Source organism: Anas acuta, chromosome 8, assembly GCF_963932015.1.
Source record: "Anas acuta chromosome 8, bAnaAcu1.1, whole genome shotgun sequence".
In the NCBI taxonomy this organism is placed as follows: Eukaryota; Metazoa; Chordata; class Aves; order Anseriformes; family Anatidae; genus Anas; species Anas acuta.
In genome coordinates this window covers 21081312-21092252 of record NC_088986.1, presented here as the reverse complement: position 1 = coordinate 21092252, position 10941 = coordinate 21081312, and the positions used below count along the sequence as shown (strand labels likewise).

The following is a 10941-nucleotide window of genomic DNA, read 5'->3' as shown; positions in this document are numbered from 1 at the left end:
CTTTTCCCATGAAATGGGAAATATTCTAATTTTTTTTTGAAAAGCAACGCCTGGATGTATTTAAGCCTACAGCACAGAAATGCAGCCAGAAACACAGTCCAAAAGGAGTTCAAAAACGCTGAGCGCTTCCGGGAATGACAGCCCGGCTTCTCCTGCTGGAAGAGCTGCCAGCACTGGAGAGGAGGGAGGAAAACTACAGCTCCCAGCAGCCTGCCTGGGCTGCCGTGGAAGGGCAGGGTTCACCCTCGCGCCGACAGCAGCGGAGGATTTAGGGCGCGTTCGGGAAAAGGGCTGTCCAGCCAAGCCAAAGGGCCTCCGGGAAGGACAAGCCCCGGGGCTATCACTGGCCACCTCGCCGCTTCTCTTCACAGCCCCGACAGGCTCCAGCCCTGCCCAGGTAAGTGTCCGAGGGCACGGCGGCTTTGTGCTTCCCTTTCTGCAAGTGGGAATGGCACAGAGAAGGGAGGGACGGCAGCCAGGCCAAGACAGCCATAAATGAACCCCCACACTCCTGGATCTTGTTTTTAGCAAGAAAACTGAGCTGTAGAGGAGCCAAAGGGAAAGGTTCCCCTCCAGCCGCTGCGACGGCTGGGTATTGAGATCTTTGATCTGCATGAACCCAGCTCCAGCGGGGAGAGTTTCTCTGGAGTTTTCCACGTTGCCTGTGGCTGGTCAGCAGGCAGGCGTTGCCCTTGTCGCTGAAGGTTCGTGGCATACAGTACTAGTTACATGAACCCGTTTTCATGCCTCCCAAATAATTTTGAGCATGGAGGGGGGATTCTCCTCTTCCACCATGAATCACCATGGCTGTGTTTGTGCTTGTCAGGTCTACAGATGTTCAGCTGCAGTTCCTGAGGCCAAGGCAGGATGGTGGTCCTGCTGGGGGTACGACTTGGTCAGCCACCCCACCAGCAGGGAGACAAATCCCTGCACAAGCAAAGGAGAAAGTGAAGTAAAAGGTACCGAGACCCCACAGGAGCAAGAAAATGGAAAAGAATCCAAGTGTGGATCTGCCTGGAGGTAAGCCAACCCTGTGCTTGCTCCATCTCCTGGGAAAATCCCATCATGAGAGTATTTCAACAGTGATAAAGGAAACTGAAACAAAATCACAAGCTGAGAAAAATCCCTTCTTCTCCAGGCCACGTAGTTACAATTTGCCTTCACTTTTGGATTCCGGTCAGCAGCAAGTTTAGGCTCTGTGTCCAGAATGGCAGCACAAGAAGGGCTAAAGATAGAGCTGTAGGCTAGGAGAACTTTGTTCCTGGTATCCTAGTGCTTCTCCCTGGGAAACAGCTTTGTAACATGGGCTGCAGGGAGGGGAACACCTCCTCTGGGCCAGCTGCCAAGTATAAGTGCAATCAGGTAGAGCAGCAGGGTTATGCATGGTATGTGGCAGGGGTAGAGTCACCTCCCTCTGGTGACCAGTCAAGGAGGAGGAGGCTCTGTTTAACACAGGTGTTTCAGATGGACCTGCAAGGAGAAGCAGAGAGTTAACAAACAGGCTTCCAGTGAAGAAGTGAGTCCCATCGGGTTGTATCTGCCAGGTGGGCATGAGACAGTTCACCTCAAGTACAGGATCCAAATTCTGCAGAGGCCAGAAGCCACAGATCTGCAGATGTTAAATAATAAGGCAGTTTTCCACCACCCAGAGATACAAAACCTGCAGAATAGGAAGGGCAAGGAGCACTGCTTGTGCCCAACTTGAATAGCAGGATACCTCCACGTTCACTGCATTTCAGTTCCTACCATGCACTTACATCCTCCTGGTGCCTTAATACATGAACATTTCAGTGATACCTTGATGCTATAATCTTATCAGACCCGTCCTAAGCATTCAGAATTGCTCCTGTAACAACAGGAACAAAGCAACAAAGAATGTAAAAGTCCAAAGGACAGCATGTTCTGACATGTGACAAGCACAGCTTTTCTCTGTTTTCGAATTAGGAGAGAGTTCCTTCCATTTTTGTATTTTTTTTTTTCTAATTTAGCATCATTATTTCTCTGTCATTGCACTGTAGTTTTCTCACTTTTGGTCACCCCAGGTGCTCAGCTGTGTTGTGGCCAACCCACCACACTGTGAGCTTTCACACATTTGAGCTTTAAAAAACCAAAGCTACCAGCACTGTACAGGTCAAAGTTTGGAGAGAGGATTGCATCTCTGAGAGTGATCGCTCACTGTATGGCCACTACTACAGTCAAAAATCGTAGAGGGCAATTTGAGCCGTCTGCCTGGACAGAAGGCAGTGTGAGTCCCTGGTGATGATGGCTGATTGTGGTAAACTCTTCTCCAGAGCAGCACGTGTAGATGTTTCTGAAATGCAGGACCCGGGAGTTTTACAGGGTGGTGGTGAAGCCCTGGGTATTCCCATGTCCTGCATGGCTAGCTGAGCTTGTGAACTCTGATCCCAACAGCTGGGCCAGCCCAAGATGAGGTGGAGAGCACAGCAGAGCATCCTGCACACCAGGAGCCCCCCAGAGAAACACTTGAGCACCAAGAGACGAGCAGGTGCCCTGAGACCTCCTGCAAACCAGAGGAGGACTCTTCGGTGAGTAATCCACCAACTGCTTTTGGGGAAGAGGTGAAGCCTTCAGGGTTAGCTGGCCCCACAGTGGAGGAGAAGGTTCCTCAGGAATCTGAAGCATCACTGGAAGAGTCTGTGGAGACGAGAGATGGTGTCTCCGAAAGACCTCAGGAAGAAGATGACTCGGACAGAGGTGAGTCCCTCCCCATCTGCCTGTACTGCATTTCCAAAATGCTGATAACCTGGGCCTTTTCTTTGAGGAGGCAGAACAGGAGAAAAGGTGGCTGGTTCTTGTGCTGAAAGAAGCTAAGCCTAGGTCTATGAATTTCATTCCCTGCAGCTGTGCTGGCCCAAGACAAAATGGACAGCAAAGGAGACAGCAGTGTCCTCCAGGAAACTCAGCAGGACCTGGAGATAAGCAGGCAGTGTGAAAGCTGCACAGCAGAGGAAGATGCTTTATCAAGAAAGGAGTCACTGAGCTCTGAGAGCAAAACGACACATTCAGATTTAAACGCCACAGAAGATGTCACCGAGGGCCTCTCAGCAGAGGAGAGCACCAGTGTCCCTCTGCTAGGTCAGGAGCCAGGAGAGCACAAAGAGCCAGAAACACAGGAGAGGGAATCCTCAAGCTCCGTAAGGAGCAGACTTGGGACAAAAGGTGAGCTGGTAGTGCTCATTGTAGTGCTTGATCAGTCATAAGTCATTTCCAATTATACCAGTTGAAATTTGAGCCACAGTTCAGTTTTGTAAGATTCTGTATGTGTTGCAAATTCTTATATTCAGCCTCAGAATGTCTCTATTGAATAATGCCCTAATATTTGGGTTTAATTTCCTGTTTCTGTGTTAACATAGCCATTTGGAAGAGTAGCCACATCAGCAATAAAAGCTGGGGTACAGGAAGAAGGTGGCGGAGATGGGGTTGGCTTCCAAGGTGGCCATTGCATGGGGGCAATGAGTACTATGGCCAATATTCAACAGAAAGAGACTGGATAGACTTAAAATTCTTCAAGTCTATCATATTAATTTACCAGCCTAGGAAAACTGCTGTTGTTTGGGGAAGATCTGGCAACGTAGCATTTAATGAAGGGACTGCCAGTCCCTGTAGGATGCTGTGCACTGGGTCTGGCCAGCACAGAGTTAGCTTCCAGCACAGCAGCCAGCAGGGGGTTGTGTTTTGGATTTGTGGTTAAAAATAAAGCAACAGAAAGTGTTGATAATGCACCTGTGTTTGGGCTACTGCTGAACAGGGCTTGCACAGCCTCAAGGTTTTCTCTTTCTGCCAGCATGTAGGATGAGATGGGCAAAAGATTTGGAGGGGACACAGCTGGGACAGCTGTCCCAAGGTAACCCAAATTATTCCATACACTATAATGTCATGCTCTGCCATAAAACTGAGGAACAGGAAGAAAAAAGGGGGAGATGTGGTTGGCTTTCAAGTTGGCCATTGCATGCAGATTCTCTGGTCATTGGTCCACTTGGGGCAGATGATCATTAGTGACCTCCACTTCCTTCATCTACTCAGTTGCCTTGACCTTCACCCACAAATTTTCTCAATTTTGGTCACCCTGGGTGCTCAGCTGTGCCGTGGCCAACCCACCGCACTGTGAGCTTTCACACATTTGAGCTTTAAAAAAACAAAGCTACCAGCACTGGACAGGTCAAGGTTTGGAGAGAGGATTGCATCTCTGAGAGTGATCGCTCACTGTATGGCCACTACTACAGTCAAAAATCATAGAGGGCAATCTGAGCCCTCTGACTGGACAGAAGGCAGTGTGATTCCCTGGTGATAATGGCTGGTTGTGGTAAACTCTTCTCCAGAGCAGCACGTGTAGATGTTTCTCAAATGCAGGACCTGGGAATTTTACAGGGTGGTGGTGAAGCCCTGGGTATTCCCATGTCCTGCATGGCTAGCTGAGCTTGTGAACTCTGATCCCAACAGCTGGGCCAGCCCAAGATGAGGTGGAGAGCACGGCAGAGCATCCTGCACACCAGGAGCCCCCCAGAGAAACACTTGAGCACCAAGAGGCGAGCAGGTGTCCTGAGACCTCCTGCAAACCAGAGGAGGACTCTTCGGTGAGTAATCCACCAACTGCTTTCGGGGAAGAGGTGAAGCCTTCAGGGTTAGCTGGCCCCACAGTGGAGGAGAAGGTTCCTCAGGAATCTGAAGCATCACTGGAAGAGTCTGTGGAGACGAGAGATGGTGTCTCCGAAAGACCTCAGGAAGAAGATGACTCGGACAGAGGTGAGTCTCTCCCCATCTGCCTGTACTGCATTTCCAAAATGCTGATAACCTGGGCCTTTCCTTCGAGGAGGCAGAACGGGAGAAAAGGTGGCTAGTTCTTGTGCTGAAAGAAGCTAAGCCTAGGTCTGTGAATATCACTCCCTACAGCCGTGCAGGCCCAAGACAAAACGGACAGCAAAGGAGACAGCAGCGTCCTCCAGGAAACTCAGGAGGACCTGGAGATAAGCAGGCAGTGTGAAAGCTGCACAGCAGAGGAAGATGCTTTATCAAGAAAGGAGTCACTGAGCTCTGAGAGCAAAACGACACATTCAGATGTAAACGCCACAGAAGATGTCACCGAGGGCATCTCAGCAGAGGAGAGCACCAGTGTCCCTCTGCTAGGTCAGGAGCCAGGAGAGCACAAAGAGCCAGAAACACAGGAGAGGGAATCCTCAAGCCCCTTAAGGAGCAGACATGGGACAAAAGGTGAGCTGGTGGTTGCACCCTGCTGCTGCTTCTGTGTGTACATGCCCATGCTTTGCATAGGCATTGGAAAAATGTAATAATGAGATTTCTAGTGGCTGTTTTCAGGTTTTTGGAGTATTTGCTCCTTAGCACAAAATTAACTGGCTTCTCTCTCTCTGTCTGTCTGCTCCCTCCTTCCCCCTCTCTTTCGGTGCACTCAAAGTACCATTAACTCAAAGCAATATTAACTTCTAACTCTTTTCCACAGCTGGGAGCTCTGGAATGCTCTGTTACTTGTCTCACAACCCAACTTACCCACTCCCTCAACAGTGAGTGACAAATTTCTTTCTCACTGTAGGACGTGCAGCCCCACAGCCAGAGGCTCAGCCATGCTTGCAGAACATCACCACTCAACATACAGAAAAGAAGACAAAAGAGTTCAGCTTACTGAAAGGTGAGGAAAAGAAGCTTCCCTTGTGCGTTACTCATCGACCAGAAGGCCCCGATCCACCAGGAACAAGTAATGAAGCACATTTAATTCTTCTTCTCTCTTGGGATCCTTCACAGCCTTCTAAGGGTTCGAGGGAACTGCTTCTCATCAGGCAATAGGGATTTGGGGGAAACAGCTCACAAGAAAGCAATCCATCCCCTTAAAGACAGGGGAATGTCTGACCCAGTAGTAGGAGGAAGGCAGCTTAGGAACACTTAGCTGGGTCTGCCACCTCCATACATGGAGGCAGGTGCTCCAAAGGGTAACAAATCTTAAAGAAAACAGAGGTGTGTGTGGGGGAATGGGACAGGAGAAAGCTTGGTGCCAGCTGTAATTTCCTCAGTTTTGCACTGTAATTACAAAGCTGGAGCCCTGCCTCCATCTCTGGAGCTGCAGCCCCCCCAGCTGGTGTGAAGGAGCACAGATCCTACAGCATGGAGCAAGCATCTTCTTCACTGTTCCTGGGATCCCAGAGAGCGTGCCTACCTGAACCACTTTGCTGTCACGGGGGAAGGTCAAGCAGGGGGGAAAAGAGCCCTTGTAGCCACTTTTCAGCATATCACCGTGGGTCACTTGGGACTGACTGCTGTTCTCTGTTTGTATCTCTTCCCTGCTGAGCAGGACTTCTCATTCTGGGCCTATTATTGCTCATCTTCTGCATACTCTTCTTCATCAACCCAACTGCCGAGTCCCAGCCGGCCCCCAGGAACCCCACGGTGGAGGCCTTCCTGTCCCATTTCAACGAGCTGCAGGACAAGTTTCCTGGGCAGAATCCCCAGGTGTGGTTTCGCGGGCGCAAGTTCTTGCAGAAGCACCTCAACACATCCGAGCCCACGCAGCCAGCCACCATCATCCTCACGGCCACCCGCCAGGGTGAGCGGACCTTGCGGTGCCTTAGCACCCACGTGGCTGACGCCTACTCGGCTGCCCTGCATGCCAGCACAGTGCAGATCGATGGCAGGGACATGTCTGAGCTCCAGAGTGATGAGGCCAAGCTGCAGGTAGACTCAGAGCTCAGTTCAGCTTTCCAGGCTGGGTACCGTGCTGCGGTGGTACACCGCTTCGAGCTGCTGCCAGCAGGGGCCACGCTCATCTTCTACAAGTACTGCGACCACGAAAGTGCTGCTTTCAAGGACGTGGCCCTGCTGCTGACCGTGCTGCTGGAGCAGGAGGAGCTGGAGACCCAGATCAGCCTCCCAAGGGTGGAAGAGAGGGTCCGTGACTTCCTCTGGGCCAAGTTCACTGTTGCCAGGACCCCCAGCTCCTATGACCACGTGGATTCTGACAAGCTGAGTGGGCTGTGGAGCCGCATCTCCCACCTGGTGCTACCAATCCATCCGGTGCAGAACATTGAGAAGGGGGGCTGCCACATCCACACCAAAACCTAGGGACAGAGGCTGCCAGAGCCCTGGGAAGGACTGAAAAGCCAGTCCTGGCCAGCCCCGGTGCAGGCAGAGACACAAATGAACAAGGAACTCACTTCGTAACACCCCCGTGCTATTCCTCTGCAATTTATTTCCCATTCTTCCTGGGAAGAGTTCAACAGGTACAAATTGATCCTGGCCTTTTGGCCAGCTGACTGTACGCTTCCTTCTGACAGGTGGGAAGAGTTGATATTTTAGACTGCTAGTTGCACAGGAGCACATTACAATGCGGGGAGGCAGGAAGAAAAACAGTGCTTTGCAGGCAGTGGAACAAAGGAAGGTCAAATTCCCTAAACCCGACATTTTGAAGTCATGCTTCAAAAAGAAAATCAGTTTGCTAGTCAAGGGTTTGACCAGTCAGTCCTGATACAGCTCCACTGACCAATTTACAGCCAAAGGCCAGATCCTAAATGCCATCTGGCATTCAAACAAACCTGCAATCCAGAATTCCCCCAAACATCAATTACAAAAAGTTTAAATTTGTCAGCACTTAAACACTACATAAAAGCAAGGGAATCCCACACACAGAGCAGCCCTTACGCTGTTCTGGAAACAGAGAACGAAACACAAAGCACTTCATTATCGCTCTGATGGTGCAAAGCCTCAAGGGATCACACAGGTAAAGGAATGAGTAATAGAATTTAACTTAATACTACCTCTTAAAAGAGTTCAGTTGTGATCCATTTGCCACCACAGGGCTACAAGCACCTCTTTGGGCTGATGCATCAGCCTTGGTACTACATGATTCACCCAGGCATCTGATCTGCACTTAGGGCTGGAAGCCATCGGAGGCATCTCTACAGTCATTTCCTGACACAGATGGTGAGCCCTCAGGCTCATGAGAGGAGCGAGCTGACAAAGTGCCCCCTCAAGCCCCTCCATGGCTTTTCCAGGGTAATTCCTCACACACTAGGCCTTACACGGGGACGGTGTGTTTGCAGCCCAGCAGTTCCCTGGCTTGCTTTCTGCAATTCTGCCTGCCCCTCCCCAGCTAACTTTTATTGATGAATGTAGATGATGACACTGATATTTATTTCAGACCACGTAAGGCAGCACACCGGCTCCTTGCCCACCAAAGGTACATTTCCCTTCCTGCCAGGCAGGTGGTGCTCTGGCTGCTACTGGCAGAGCTGATACCAACTCGTAAAGACAAAATCTCTGGCATAAACACCAGAAACCCTTAAGCAGGCTGGTTTCTTACCATACCTCCTCTTCTGCACCCCAAGAAGAGAAAGCCAAGTCCTGCAAATGCTGTGGTGGCCCCACACACTGAATTGCTGCAGGAGTGCTGGGGCAGAGCTGCTAACTCAGGGAGCACCTAGGAGCAGGCACAGGTTGAAGTATTTATAATAACCCAGCAGCCTGCCCCAGGTGTCAGCCCCTCGTGCCTACAATCCTGCCTGCTGGAGCACAGTGTGGCTTCTCTCTGTACAGACAGCACAGACTGAAGCCTTGCCGAGGCCGAGTCTGCATCTGAACAAGACACAAACCGAGAACAGGTCGCTGTTTTTACAAGCAGTGCATCTGAGTTCTCCAGACCCCTGTGTTGGCCAGGTCTCCTGCCCACGGTGCCTTGCTGATCTGCCCAGCTGCTGGCTCAGCTGCTCATGCCAGTGCCTGAAATCACAGCCCGTTTCTCCCGTCCTCTGCCACGTGCCTTGTCCTCCCATGGGAGATTTGTGGCCATAAACCTGGAGCAGGGGACAAAAAGAGGGAAGAAGAGGGGATTATTTGTTCAAAAGGGAACCAAAGAGCAGACATTTCATTTCTTTAGACACCAGTCACAGGAAGACAAGACTTAGGAGGTGTTGCCCACTCTCTCCACACCTGACAGCACTTTATCCACTACCCCAAACTTACTGATGTTTATCTTCATTGGAGACAGGGAGCTGAGTTACCCCTGCAGTGTTAGCTGTGGGTTAGACATGAAGTGTCCCTTTGCAGTAGTTTTAACCACGCCAAACAGCAGGCTAGACATGCTGGAGCCCAGCATCAGCAGACCAGCCTCAGGGCTTGATTTTGTACAAGATACCGGTTGCTTCCTCCCCTTCCTCTTTTTTTTTTTTTTTTTTTCCACTGCTATCCACTACTTTGGTAACAGAAAACAGTTTCTGCTCTGCATGGTTCAGCATTGGCACTGATGTAAGAACTGGCAAAGCATTAATCATGTTATTGTTATAGTATTTTAAAGTTAACTCACTACCAGTTTTATCTACTGTGTGTATAATGCATACTCAAGGCAACTTCGTGCTGCTTGGGCACCTCGCTGTAAGCATCATCCAGCAAAGCTGCTCTAATACAGATATATTTTTATGACCTTTTAAAGATAAAAAAAAAAAATCTGCTTGCTTCTGAAACAAGATTTCTATTTAAAAATAAATGAGATTGTGAAAGAAACCAGCAAAGTCTTCAAATTGAGATGTAGCCTTACTGTATTCTGTTCTTTTCTCTAGCTATTTTCAGTTCACTAAGCAAAAGAGCTCATCATATTGGACAAAGTTTTATTTAGGTCAGGGCTGTAATTGTGCAAACAAAGTGAATACTTGCTTTTCCTGGAAGAACCCTAAACAACCTTTTTCTCAGTAGTCTGGGACAAACATCCACAGCTTCTTCAGCTAAGCCCAAAACTGAAGCCCCACAAACTGCTTTGGAGAGACCCAGCTGCAAAGTGCAATCCCAACTGAAACATACTGAAGTTTACATAATAATTAATGATAATAATTAAACTGAAGCCCACTGACAACTGAGAAAGTTTAGACAGCAAATATATCTCATTTCAACACCCTTCCACTGTACTCATGGTGGAAAAAAAGTCTGTTCCACGCAATTTCACAACACCTCAGCACACCCAAATTTTAACATTTATGCGGAATTGTTTTGCCTGGCTCCAGTTTAAACAGATGGAGCTGTTTTCAGTCTTGCCTCTGAATTCAGAAGTCAACCAAACAGAGCAGACAAATGTTTTTCAAGAGCAGCTCTATCTGGAAGGGTGCATTGTTTTGGGATGTTTTTTCCCCCCCGGATGTCATGCTCATCCTGATGTGTGTTGGTAAACAGCATGATCATCCTTGCACCTGATGCAAGGAAAGGCTGAACTGAGAGCAAGAATGGTGGCTGCTGTTGTAACTTGAGGGCTAAATCTGCAGCAGCACAGAGAAATGCTCTTTAATGCATACCAAGCAAGAGCCCCCCGTGCCCTGGGGCCAGCTTGAGGGGGGGACACAACCTCAGCAAGGCCCTCAGCTGTTTTATCCCACACAGGGATTTGGGTTACCATCTCCTTTCTGGACTAAACTTCATTCAGAAACACCACAACTCGGGCAGCAGAAGGTGGGTGCCTCCCTAGGGCAGGGTGACAGCGCGAGGGACACCACCAGGTGACACCAGGGGTGTGGGGCACAGTCAGACGCACCCACAACAGCTCTGGAGGAGGGAAACCTTTCCTCTTCCCACCGTCTGCTGCATGCAACTAGTCAGTGCTGGACCAGGACGGAGCAGGACACGGTCCTGCTCTGCACCCTTCCAGGTAAAACAATTTATTCTTCCCTGGTACCACATCTCCCCATGCCAAGCGCAGCTCCTCCCATCATATCTCCCCAAACACTCATCATCCATCCCGGAGCACATCTCCCTGCACGCATGCACACTGCTCAAGCACTGCAAGGCCATGGTTTGGGCTGATTTTTTGATTCCTAATCTAGAAAAGAATGAATAAATCATTTTCCTATTTGACCTACTAAAAAAAGTGCACCACCACTCCCCTACACTATCTCTGTTTTATTCTAATCTCCTGTCACTAAGAGAAACTGTTCCACCAAG

General features: G+C 49.6%; 1 protein-coding gene across 2 annotated transcripts; it reads left to right on the top strand.

Moving 5' to 3' along the window:
- The first annotated feature begins 150 nt into the window (after positions 1-150).
- On the top strand, positions 151-9519 carry LOC137860501 (torsin-1A-interacting protein 2-like). Of its 2 annotated transcripts, none has more exons than XM_068690798.1 (8): positions 151-397; positions 827-1020; positions 2413-2715; positions 2863-3180; positions 4462-4764; positions 4912-5229; positions 5567-5728; positions 6320-9519. In XM_068690798.1, the coding sequence occupies exons 2-8, from the start codon at positions 987-989 to the stop codon at positions 7084-7086; spliced, it is 2205 nt and encodes a 734-aa protein (XP_068546899.1). In that variant the 5' UTR covers positions 151-397; positions 827-986; the 3' UTR covers positions 7087-9519. The 2 variants fall into 2 exon arrangements, with proteins under 2 accessions (XP_068546899.1, XP_068546900.1); XM_068690799.1 differs by having other exon boundaries at positions 156-397; positions 5567-5662.
- Positions 9520-10941: the final 1422 nt, after the last annotated feature.

Coding starts and splice junctions, on each gene's coding strand:
- LOC137860501 (XM_068690798.1), top strand. CDS start 987: ATGGAAAAGAATCCAAGTGTGGATCTGCCTGGAG. Junction 2,716..2,862: donor AGAAGATGACTCGGACAGAG/GTGAGTCCCTCC, acceptor CATTCCCTGCAG/CTGTGCTGGCCCAAGACAAA. Junction 5,729..6,319: donor CCCCGATCCACCAGGAACAA/GTAATGAAGCAC, acceptor CCTGCTGAGCAG/GACTTCTCATTCTGGGCCTA.